General features: G+C 38.6%; 1 protein-coding gene across 3 annotated transcripts in view; it reads left to right on the forward strand.

The window, feature by feature from the left end:
- The window catches only part of LOC110054723 (nuclear RNA export factor 1-like), a 257937-nt gene that overhangs the window by 246509 nt on the left and 11 nt on the right, over window positions 1–11417 (forward strand). For all 3 annotated transcript variants that reach the window (XM_089292876.1, XM_089292877.1, XM_089292878.1), the window contains one exon: window positions 10708–11417. This exon is cut by the window's right edge and continues 11 nt beyond it. In XM_089292876.1, the coding sequence (XP_089149002.1) occupies window positions 10708–10746 (39 nt within the window). In that variant the 3' untranslated portion in view covers window positions 10747–11417. The remainder of the gene's footprint in view (window positions 1–10707) is intronic.

The following is an 11417-nucleotide window of genomic DNA, read 5'->3' on the forward strand; positions in this document are numbered from 1 at the left end:
CTTGTCACTTCCTGTGGGAATTTAGTCAATTGAAATTATTTCCCTGAGTGATTAATTATCAAAGTGTGAAAAATGGGAATATCTCAACATAATAACCATGCGGTTATTTTGGCGTAGAAATGACCTCCACCCCCATGAAGAGTTCAAAAATAGGAATAAAAAGAAGGAATATGGTTGCAATAATATGTGCAGGTTCTTTTGTATGGATTCTGGTGAAAAATCAGAGAGTGTCTTTCGCAGTTTATTTACAATGTCCAGAGACCATGTTGGCGGACTGTTGTTCCTCCATTGGGTTCGCTTTAATTCAATGCAAAAGCCCTTATAATACATGTGACATTACACAGGAAAACGTACACTAACGCTTATCCATTAAACAGATGAAACCGTTTGTCATCTGTTTGTTATCCATTAAAACACATAGTGAAAACCGTTGTAAGAGTTAGCGAAGCCATATAAAGCTAATGTGAAACCATTTAAATGTTTGACTAAACCGTTAAGAAATTTTCTTGATCCGTTTAATGGCAAGGTCTATCCATTTACAAAATTTTAACATCCGTTAAACGGCAAGCCTTAGCCATTGTAAAAAGTTTACAATCTGTTTATACGCCAAACTCTATCCGTTAGGGAACTTTAAGTGTCTGTTAAAACGTCAGCCTGTGTCCATTCGGAAAAAATTTCAGTCGGTTAAAACGGCTTTCTCTAGCCATTAAATATCTTAGCATCTGTTGAAATGGTGCAAGTCCGTAGAGATGAGATTAAGAAACATCAGGAAACATAAGCTTATCATACCCATTTATTATCCTTCTTTCGCTTCCATTCCATTGAAGTGGGTGACTATCGGACAGTTCAGGCAGACTCAACCATTATTGACTACAAACTCTTAGAAGACAAAACTATGTACACACATCCTATCCATGGCTGTCAGCTATGAAAACTTCAATGGACTTTGCTACGTATGCAAATATGCACGCGGCGGCCACGGCCATGTGAAGCGGCAACAATCTAAGCTTGCAGAATTTTGAATTCATCTTTGTGTCTAAATAACTTTGAAAATAAATCAAAATGGCTATGAGCCTCTCAATTTGGAATGGATCGTCTGTAAACAGTGACAATTTTGATGCCACTGACTTGAGATTTTAACCCTTAGATTAAGTATAAATATATATCCGTAGGTAATAAGTCTGATACAACAGAGAAGTGAAAGAAGGAAAACTTGTGTTTCTCTGAGTTTTAAGGAACAGAACGTCTGAACAATCGAAATTTATTATGATGATTGCACTCGACCTTTTGAATCCTGAGTGATTTTTTATTTATATATATATTATTTATATATTTGAAACCTGAGTGATGCAAATTCCATTATAAGACGCATAATGTAACGCATACATCATGGGGAATGTCACGATTTTTGATACGAATCTTTTATTGAGACAAAAAAAACAGTTTAACTTAATTTTCCTTTCAATAAAAGGGGATTGATAATTACCTTGTACTTCCTGGTTTTATGCTTAAAATAGGAAAGAAAATATGACTCGCAGTACAGGTATGGTGAGGGATTTTATTACTTGGTCACGCACCTTATACTAACTTAGCTAAGTTAGCTTTGCTGATCAGATAGAATTGGTACATTCTTTGTGGTACAACCTTTCGGACTAGGGTGACTTCAAGAATGCTTTAAATGGTGTCACATCTCCTTAATTATTCTCTTACTATTGCAGTTTGCATTTTTTCTTAACAATACAATTTGGCTTTCACTTCGTGTATCGTCTCTCTGGCTCGATAGATCATTTTATGTCATTACTTGTTCATACACCTACATGTAATTAGCCTTGATATATAAGCTGTCCACTTGTTTTGATCTAACTACTTGACTCTGAAATAGAGCCAAAATATTGCAACAACCTTTTTCCATTGAAATAAACCAAAACTTGGTATCAACAATGTCTGATAATCCTCGTTGTCTTGTTTATGTTACTGCAATAAGCAACAAAAGTAGTTGAAACACTTTTAGGAAGTGACACTTTTCGATATTTAATTTCTTATTCTATTTTATTTGCATCTAGCATTAGTTCTCTGATACCCCGACCCCCCAATTCAATGTTGCGTAGGCACTCTGGTGTGTGCAGTCTTAGAAATAGAAAAATCAACATTGTTTGGGGGAAGGGGGGGAAACGTTTCCAAGATTCTCGAAATTCGAATTTTACTGCAAAGTGTCTCAACACTTTTGTCACATTGAAGCTCAATATATAACTGACACTGCAAATCCTCTATTATGCCTCCGGGGGACCTATTTATTTTAAGCACTTTTAAGGGGGGGTTATTTGAGAGGGGGGGCTTATTTAATTCCTAGCTAAACGCATTACTGGTATCAAAAAAGAGGAAGAAAGAGGTGACTACGGTTAGGCTTACCTACTTCCTGTTTTGGGCCAGGGCAATGACTGTCTAATATGGAGATTTGAGTGGAAAAGTTCAAGCACATGAAGTTGGAGGTTACGCAGCCAAACCATACCAGATCAGTCCACATGAAGTGTTATAGTCATGTTTACATTACAAATACAGTCTATCATTTATTAACTTGATTGTGTGGAATAAGGGGGTAGGGGAGGGGGGCTTAAAAGAGAGGAGGGGCTTAATAACTTTCTTCCTCGGAAAAAGGGGGTCTTATTAGAGAGGGGGGCGTATTTAAGAGGGGAGTCTTAAAAGAGAATTTATTGTACATATAGCGAGAATTTTAGGCAATAAACCTTGCAAATAGAATTCTATATGTGCTCTATTTCCACATGTGAAGAAAGCGATACGTCCAATCAGCTTCGCGTATAGCGTTCTTCCCATGTGAAAATATAACCAATCACCGTTCAGATTGAATCACTTAGCCAATCAGAGTTAAGCACTCAAATGGCTTCCGAGAAGCGCGGTCTTGAAATCAGCGCCCGCTTGAAGTTTGTGTTTCGAGAACATGGCTTCGGCTTCCCGTTTTAGTTCACTTTCGGAAAAACAGCAGCGGAATATATCCAACATCTTAAGCGCTAGAACTTCAGTTGAGAATCAATGGCCATTTAAGAAACCGAGGAAGTAAATTTAACATCAGAAAGCCAACAAAATTCAAGGAGGAACATTCAAATTCAAACAGTGTGAGTCAAAGAGTCCGAATTTGTCTTTGCACAGCGCGAAGCGCCGCCATTACATGATTAAATCCGAGAGTGATTAGGGACAAGCAAAAAGATTTCACCCTATGTATTTACGAATTCTCCCGTATTATATTTAAGCTTGTGTAGGTTCTTTGTCCGCCTGTTGCTGGACTGGAAAGCAGATTTGTTTTTTATTACGCTCGGTCATTTTGATCAGTTTTGAATTTGTTGTTGTTCTGCATGTAAACTTATGGTATCGGAAAAACTAAAGGTGATTCAACGAATATGTTTAATTCTCGTTATATATACAATAAACAAATTACAACATAGAAAGTACTTTGTACAGATTTTTATTCACTCGTTGAAAAACTTTGCAACTCGTGAATAAAAATCCGTACGTCGCACTTTCTATGAAGTAATCTATGTTTACGGTATATGAACTACAGATTAAAAATAGGTCCACAATGCGTACTTGTGTGGGATTTCAATCAAATATGCACTATGGCTAAATTACAGAAATTGCAGCTTTACAGTGAATATTTTGTCATGTTATAGTGATAAATGTCGAGTAAAGATACCATAAAATTCTGCTTATAAGACCCTAAGCTGCAGATGAAAAAACGGTTACAGAAGAAACATGTTTGGACTTCTAGTTTCCAGGAAATTCGTTCTCTTAGGGTTCGGTTACACGAGGCTCTAATAACCCTTTTACTGCAGGGAACTGCGTTTAGTGAGTATGGCCAACATTTCCAGTGGTAAATTTCCCGTGGTTAATACCCATGGATACGTCAAAAAAATCATATAAAGCGCGCTTGACATTTAATGTGGTAAGTTGCAATGGTGTTTTGATATCCAAGATATAAGAGCAAATTACTATTCTCCGTTTGACATTAATACATAACCGTGAAGGAAAAATGGTTTTCTGCCATGTGACATGTTTTTACCTTGGCAAGATCAGAAATCCAGTGTAACCGTTGGTTCACACGGTATACTAAAACCCAGCAAAAAAAGTCAGCAGACATATAAACCCAAGTTATTGGGGGGGTTGTTGATTGACAGATTAAAGAGTAATTGAATTAAACACATTTTGCAGGTTAGGCTTGTCTTTCGCAACAGGGGTGAAAACAAATGACATCATCGAAAATCACTTGCACACGAGACAGTTTGGTTTCTCGATCGTTCACTCGTTTATAGTTGTGATTTTGGACAGTGTAATCATCAGTAACGTGGCCTGTTTCGTCAGGATGTAAGACGACGTGCGTATGTGCTTTTGTTACATAACTGGGACAAATATTAATTCTGTTCACAAACACGAGTTTTGAATCCCGTTGCCTTGGGGATGTTTACTTTGGGAACAGCTTTATTTCTTTGGCTGTATTTTGACTACATTTGTCCTGGGATTTGTTGACTAGTTCTACTGGAGACAAATAATCAGTTAGCCTCCTATGCAGACCCTCTTTGGGTTTGTCACACAATCTTCATCCCTGGCGAATAGTTCAGTCTAGTCTTTGTCCGGTCGAAATTGTTTCGAAAAGTACTCTTAAGCCAAGATCTATAGGAGTAAGCCTGAACCAAGCAGTAGAAATGTTGTCTATTTTTATGAATCAGCGGAAATATTAGAATCAGATGCTGGTCACACGGAGTTTGTTTACGATAAACCAGTACACGATTGCAAATGTCAGCTAATATCCGTGCTCCCAGATTAGAACACTGTATGTGAATTATACTTTTAGAAATCAGCTTTTGTGCGTAAACATGACCAGCTAATGTGAAAATGTTTAGTACGAAGTTTGAAGGCAACTGCAAATATTTTGGTCCTATAAACTTGTGAGTCTACGGAAAGTGGCGCCGTCATGCAACATACAGTAGAACTCCATTAATACGACCACCTTCGGGCCATAGAAAATCAGTCGTATTAAAGGGGTTACATTAACGAGGTAGGGTCATATTATGATGCAACATGCTTTAAACATGTACTGCACATGAATACATTTAATTCCACCGTAATTCAACCTTACAACAGCAATTCATTGCAACTGAACAAAACCGAGTACATGTAATGCAAAAAAAACAGTGACATCTTTCAGTTCCACAACAGGATATGGCCTCGTGTGAAATGTGTGTGGAAGAGCCGTTAGATTGTGTCTGTCTTCATTCAACTTTCTCACCAGTCAATATAACCGGTCGCACTAACGGGGTAATTTTATAAAGAAAATAAGGACTGAGCACTCCAAAAGGTGGTCGTTGGTGGTAATAACGAAGTGGTCGGATTAACAGGGTTTTCAGATAGGAGAATGTGTGGGCTTTTGCTCGGGCCATAAAAAAGTGGTTGTAATAAATGGGTGGTCGTTTAAACGGGGTGGTCATATGGCGGGTTCCACTGTATCAACAAATCATGGTTTAAAGAGGGGACCTCACCTCAACTTACTAACCATAAATACACAGGAAAATACTGGACTCTGTCATTATGTTATATCTGTCTGTAAAACTTCGGTTGATATAAAAAAGCTGATTTTAACAATAGACGGGAGTTAAAAGTAATGAAACCATTCAAGTATAAATTTTCTTCTGACAATTGTGACTGCGCGGCGCGACATTGTTTACTAGAATTTTATTTTCCGTAGAAATTGTCAGGATTTCCAGCTGATCAAAGTAATTTGTGACATATTTTAAGTATGTAACTGCTGGCAGTTCTGTCCGAGAACTGAAACTTCATATGAGATAAGAGTAATCACAGTATAATGGCCGCCACACAAAAACACTAGTCCTTACGATCGTTATCAGGGTCCTCTGTCTTACTAGTGGAACCCAGTCTTGTCATCTGGCTAGATGCCAAGTTGAAACCACATGACAAACACTTTGCTCTCCTACACAAACTAGACGCTTCGCTGCGTGTACCCAGGCAGTTGTTTTACTGAGAAGGACTAGCTATATCGCAATTGAGCTAAATCAATGTTCTGCATTTGAAGTACGATGTACTTAAGCTATTCTGCCTTGATTGCATTTCTTGGAATCGATTAATAGCTTATTACTCGTTTGCAGGCCTTTAGGGCGTGAAATGAGCCAAGGTCTTTATATCAGCCTATAAACGTTTCAGTCTATTTTCTTTAGCCTTTATCGTTGTTGTTGTTGTTGTTGTTTTTTGCATTACTCAAGCAAGCGAGACATTTTGAATTTCAGAGTTTTGGCGGTGCGTGACATAGAGCTACGAACGCGTTTGTCGAAAAACATATACTTATCTCGTGATTTTTAGCCCATTCAGAAGTTAAAGTATTAGGAAAAGTGCTTATGTAAATGCTTGTCTGTTCAGTACAGATAATCAGTCGCCTAGATAGCCAAAGTAAGTTCCAGATGTTACATTACTTTCCGGCCGCAGTGTTGGTGTACCGCGAGTCACCCGGCTCCATACTGGGCTCTGTAAATTTGTGTTAAATATTTTGACGAATACCAATCCTCAAATTAGCGCTTGGGGCGCTTATTTCAAATTTAGGAGAAGATGGGGGGTGCTTATTCAATTTTTCCCAAATTGTGGCCTGGCATGATCATCTTTTTTAATACATCATCTGCGTGTGAACAACAATAACATAAGCTGTTTATCGACATAAAAAGCTGATCCTTAGTTTGTACTTAGTTAGTACGTTAGTACATTAGTACTTAACATGTTCAACGTGTTGACTTAGCCAGCACTGTTCTCAAACTGAAACAATGTACAAATCTAATACTACACGACGAAAACTATACATCCTTTGTTGGCTCAGTACTCGTCCACAAAATGGGCGAAGGTGAGGGTGGTGCTTATTCAAGGGGAGGCGCTTATTTCAAATTTTGGGTGATAGGAGGGGCGCTTATTCGACGGGGGTGGCGCTAATTCAAGGATTGGTATCTGAGGTTTGGGAAAATGCACAGACTTAAAAATGAGAGAAGTGTCATCTTTATTAATCTCCTATAACACGAAAATTTCTTGACTTTATCCACTAAATGGTTTTCTAATGTTTTTATTGCATCAGGATTGCGTGACAGTGCAAGCCAAGAATTGTTTTGCTGGGGTCAACATACATTAGTTTCTTCCAGCTTAAATGTACAATAATTTGTTACAAAGACACTCTGTTATAAGAAAATACCGAGGAAGTATCGTTTAGTTCGAGATTTTAACTTTTTTATGAAGTTTCTCAGAGCGTTTTATTTGGGTGTACTCGAACAGATACATTCGTAAACAAATTCTCTAACCTTTCTGCTCTTGTCGCTCAGACGTTCTTGAGTTGGTGCTGGGATTCTACTTGGTTGACAATCACGTCTAAAAATACGATGACGCTTTTGAAGATGCTTTTTGTCAAGTTGAAGAGTTGATAGCCCCAGTTGATAGCTCCTTTGGTATAGCATGATTCTTGATAAATTCACTCAAAATGTTCGCTCGTAAATTGATCTCTTGTAAGGCTGGCAGACTATGGTTGGCCATTCGTTTCAAAATTACGACAGGGTATACGCGGGTTTTTCTGCTGCGTATACTTGTTTACATACGTTACGTATGGGCTTTAAGTTCATATATACGACCATTTAGGGTAACATATTTGCATAAATTCAAGCGCGGGGATATGCGACATAAATGTCCAAATATACGCGTCCTACAAGGACCAATATATATGCGTGCTAAAATGCGCGTATATGCGGGTTTCGTAAATTACGTTTTATATGCCAGCACGAAATGTGCCTTTTAAGAGAATGGCTGTTCGTGTATGATAGTAATGAAAATTACTTTAACTAAGAATCATCATTATGGCGGCGGTGGTAAAATGCCTTGTCTTGGTGTATCCGCTATTTAATGTTTGTTACTGCAGCTCTCAAGTGAATGAACTTCTAGAAACAGTTATGCGTGTTTTGAATGACTGTTCAAGATTTTATCCTAACGCTAATCGTCATGAAGTTGCTGTGGATTACTCTGCACATCGTTTAGTGGCCTGCGTAGCTTGGCGGTTTTTAGGCAATTTGAACGCGCTAAGAAAGCGGCAAAGCCGTGATAACGAGTGCCAAATGCGCCGTAGCCACGAGGAGCCGGGGGGGTTCCTGCTTGTTTTCGTGGCTTTGTCGCTTTGTGCGCTCGCGCTCAAATGGCTTAAGAAATTTCTAAACCGCCAAGCTACGCAGGCTAATCCTTTAGTTGACTCATTGGACAGAGGTACCAAGGCGAATGCTGAGAGGATACGGCCTCTAGAATCGCTGGTGAGACAAATGCAATATTTACTACTTAGATGGGACATGTTTGCATTAAGAGCAGTTTCATGCACCTCAGTGTACTCCCATTAAGGTTTTGCCAACTGCATCAGCTTCTAATGGAAGAATGGGTTTTCCAGCCTATGATATATGAATACCTCAAGGGAAGTTTTAGGAAACAGAATGTGATTTTAGTGTAAGTCCTATTGGGTCTTCACCAGATAATTCATCTGGTTGGGTGTTATCATCAAATGTGTCCCTGACAGCTAGTATTTCCAGTACTACATATATCTTGTAAAATCACTGCATTCACCCATATTGGTTATGCGTACAGCATGGTTATTCCATGCCTCAACTAGGAGGTTTAACTGGTTGTTAATTCTGGAAAGAAATATGTAATACAAACAAAAACAGATCGATTACGCTGGTCGATTCCAGGATGTCATTTTCTTCCATCTGGTAGAACAGAGTGCAGTAGAACTGACCGACTTCAATAAAGACTTCTCTCCAGAGACGCTCAATTCACCGGTTGTGTACAGACAAACCTCCAACTGATAAGGCAGTGTAGTCCATCAATGTGCCAGAGAGAATTAGGTCCCCTGACGCCTTGTGATGGTATTGAACCACCTCAAATCAGACCCTGCTGGGTCAGTTTGAAAAAGGCTTTTCCTTACACGCTTACGCTGAACATAGATATTTCTACTTCGCAAATGACCCAGCATGATACTGATACCAGAATTGGAAACCCACGTCAGTCTTATTTCTCAAATCAGCAGGGCCGGGTTGTTCGAAAGCCGGTTAACGCTAACCCAGGATTAAAAGTTAACCCAAATATAAATTTTCCTCTATAAAAATGTTTTCCACTGCTTATGCTTCGCGTAGTTTGAAATAACTCAAGTTCAAAACTGAACTGCAAACATTTCCCATCTATGTAGTAAGTATTGAATTTGTCTCACCAGCAATTCAAGAGGCAGAATTCTCTCAGCATTCGCTTGGGCACCTCTGTCCTAAACGGTGAATAGAATCCACAGCAACTTCACGACGAACGATCAAGTTCTCTGCCATGTTACGCCGATTAGCGTGAGGATAAAATCTTGAACAGTCACTCAAAAGACGCATAACTGTTTCTAGAAGTTCAGTCACCGGGGGAGCTGCCGTAACAAACAATAAATAGCAGATGGACCACGACAAAGCATTTCACCAGTGCCGCCATATTGACGATTCTTAGTTAAAGTAATTTTCATTGCTATCATACACGAACAGCCATTCTCTTAAAAGGCACATTATGCTGGCATATAAAACGTAATTTACGAAACCCGCATATACGCGCATTTTAGCACGCATGTATATGGGTCCTTTTAGGACGCGTATATTTGGACATTTATTTCGCAAATCCCCGCGCTTGAATTTGCGCAAATATGTGGCCCTTTAAAAATACGTACATACGCGGCAGAAAAACCCGCGTATACCCTGTCGTAATTTTGAAACGAATGGCCAACCATAGCAGACTGACCCGTTCCGAAAACGCTGAACGTCCTTTAGTGTTGGACTACTGCAAACAGTGTGTTCGTTTGTACGCATGCACAGATGACGCATGCGCTTTAGAGATCAGACGGTGATTTGTGACTGAACAAGGAAAAAAAAGAGAGCCGAAATTTAAACCCAGGCCTCACTGCCTGGGTAATAAAGAAATAAATATCGCTGGCCCTGACAAAGTTTGGGAAATCCCACACAAAAACTCAGTGCAGTGGCATCAAAATTGTCCCAGTTTACAGACAATCCAGTTTCCAAGTTGAGTGGCTCATAGCCACTTTTTTATGTTATTCCACTACACATAATTTTCACCATTTCTTTACCATCAGTTTGCCATAACATTGCAACTCAAGAAGCCCAAAAGCCACCTTTTAAGTTTTCTTTTCAATTCATTTTAAGAACCACGCTCGCCCTAGGCTGGACAGTTTAATGCTCCCAACACGTGCTCAAAACCCGAAATCCTTTTGGGGGGACTTTATTTGCAATTGCTTACATTGTACTACAGCTGCGATAATTACTTCTTCATTCCAGACTTCACATTTATTTCAGGTAGAGCAGTTTTCAATTTAGTGTCGAATGTACTCAGGTAATTACTTTGGTTTTGGTCTTACTACAGTTTGAGATTAGGTGAATAGTCTAATTATTAGTAAGTAATTGGTTTGGTTTTGGTTTTACGACACTCAATTGAAAACCGCTCTAAAAGTACTTGTAGTTTTTGTTAGTACGAAATCTTGTGGGACCTGAGCTATCTAAGACCTGAAGCATGTTATTTCAGAATAATCTCTGATTCAACTGGGCTAATTAGCCGGTGCCATAACACTCTTTTTTTCTGTTTCAGGACAGTGGAAGTATACCGCCTGAGGCATTTGTCAAATAAGTCTAGTTAATATTTTAATGTTGACAACAGCACACAAGATATCTAAGTTTAATTTTTTTTCTTAGCACTTTTGTCTAAATGAAGTCTGGTATAAGTTGTTTAAACAGGCTTTTATTGTTGTTTCTTATTTTTTTTTTTTTTTTTCTTTGTTCTTTTTATTCAGAATTTGACATTTTCACATTTTTAAGCACGTTTCCTTGCAAATAAAAAGGACATAGTGTATATACATGTAGGTGCTATTGTATTTTATGTGGGATAACGAGTATTGTCAACAACGAGTACATTGTTGATAATTGAGGAAATTGTAAGATTTGTGGTTGTTCTTACGACCAATAACTAAACGTACGCTAAACGGCAAACGTATTTCTACACCGACGTCTCAGCAGGTTCAAATGGAAATTTGGTGGAAAAACGTGAAGAAAAACCAATGGATTTGCAATTGACCACATGACGACAGTCCGCTACAGGTTGCGTGACATTGTTGATAGCAAGACCTACTGAGTTACGGCAGATCTACTATTCTACTGTATTCTAAGAATGAAATGAATTAGCATATACCACACAAGTGAATAGTGCTTTTTCATGTGCTCTGATTGATTAACTCGGGGGTGATTAGCAAGTACTATTCGCTATAATGTAAATATCTTATCTGAGATTTAAAATAACTGTCA

The sequence above is a fragment of the Orbicella faveolata genome, unplaced genomic scaffold, assembly GCF_042242905.1.
Source record: "Orbicella faveolata isolate gen_17 unplaced genomic scaffold, um_ofav_v1 contig_24, whole genome shotgun sequence".
Classification (NCBI taxonomy): Eukaryota; Metazoa; Cnidaria; class Anthozoa; order Scleractinia; family Merulinidae; genus Orbicella; species Orbicella faveolata.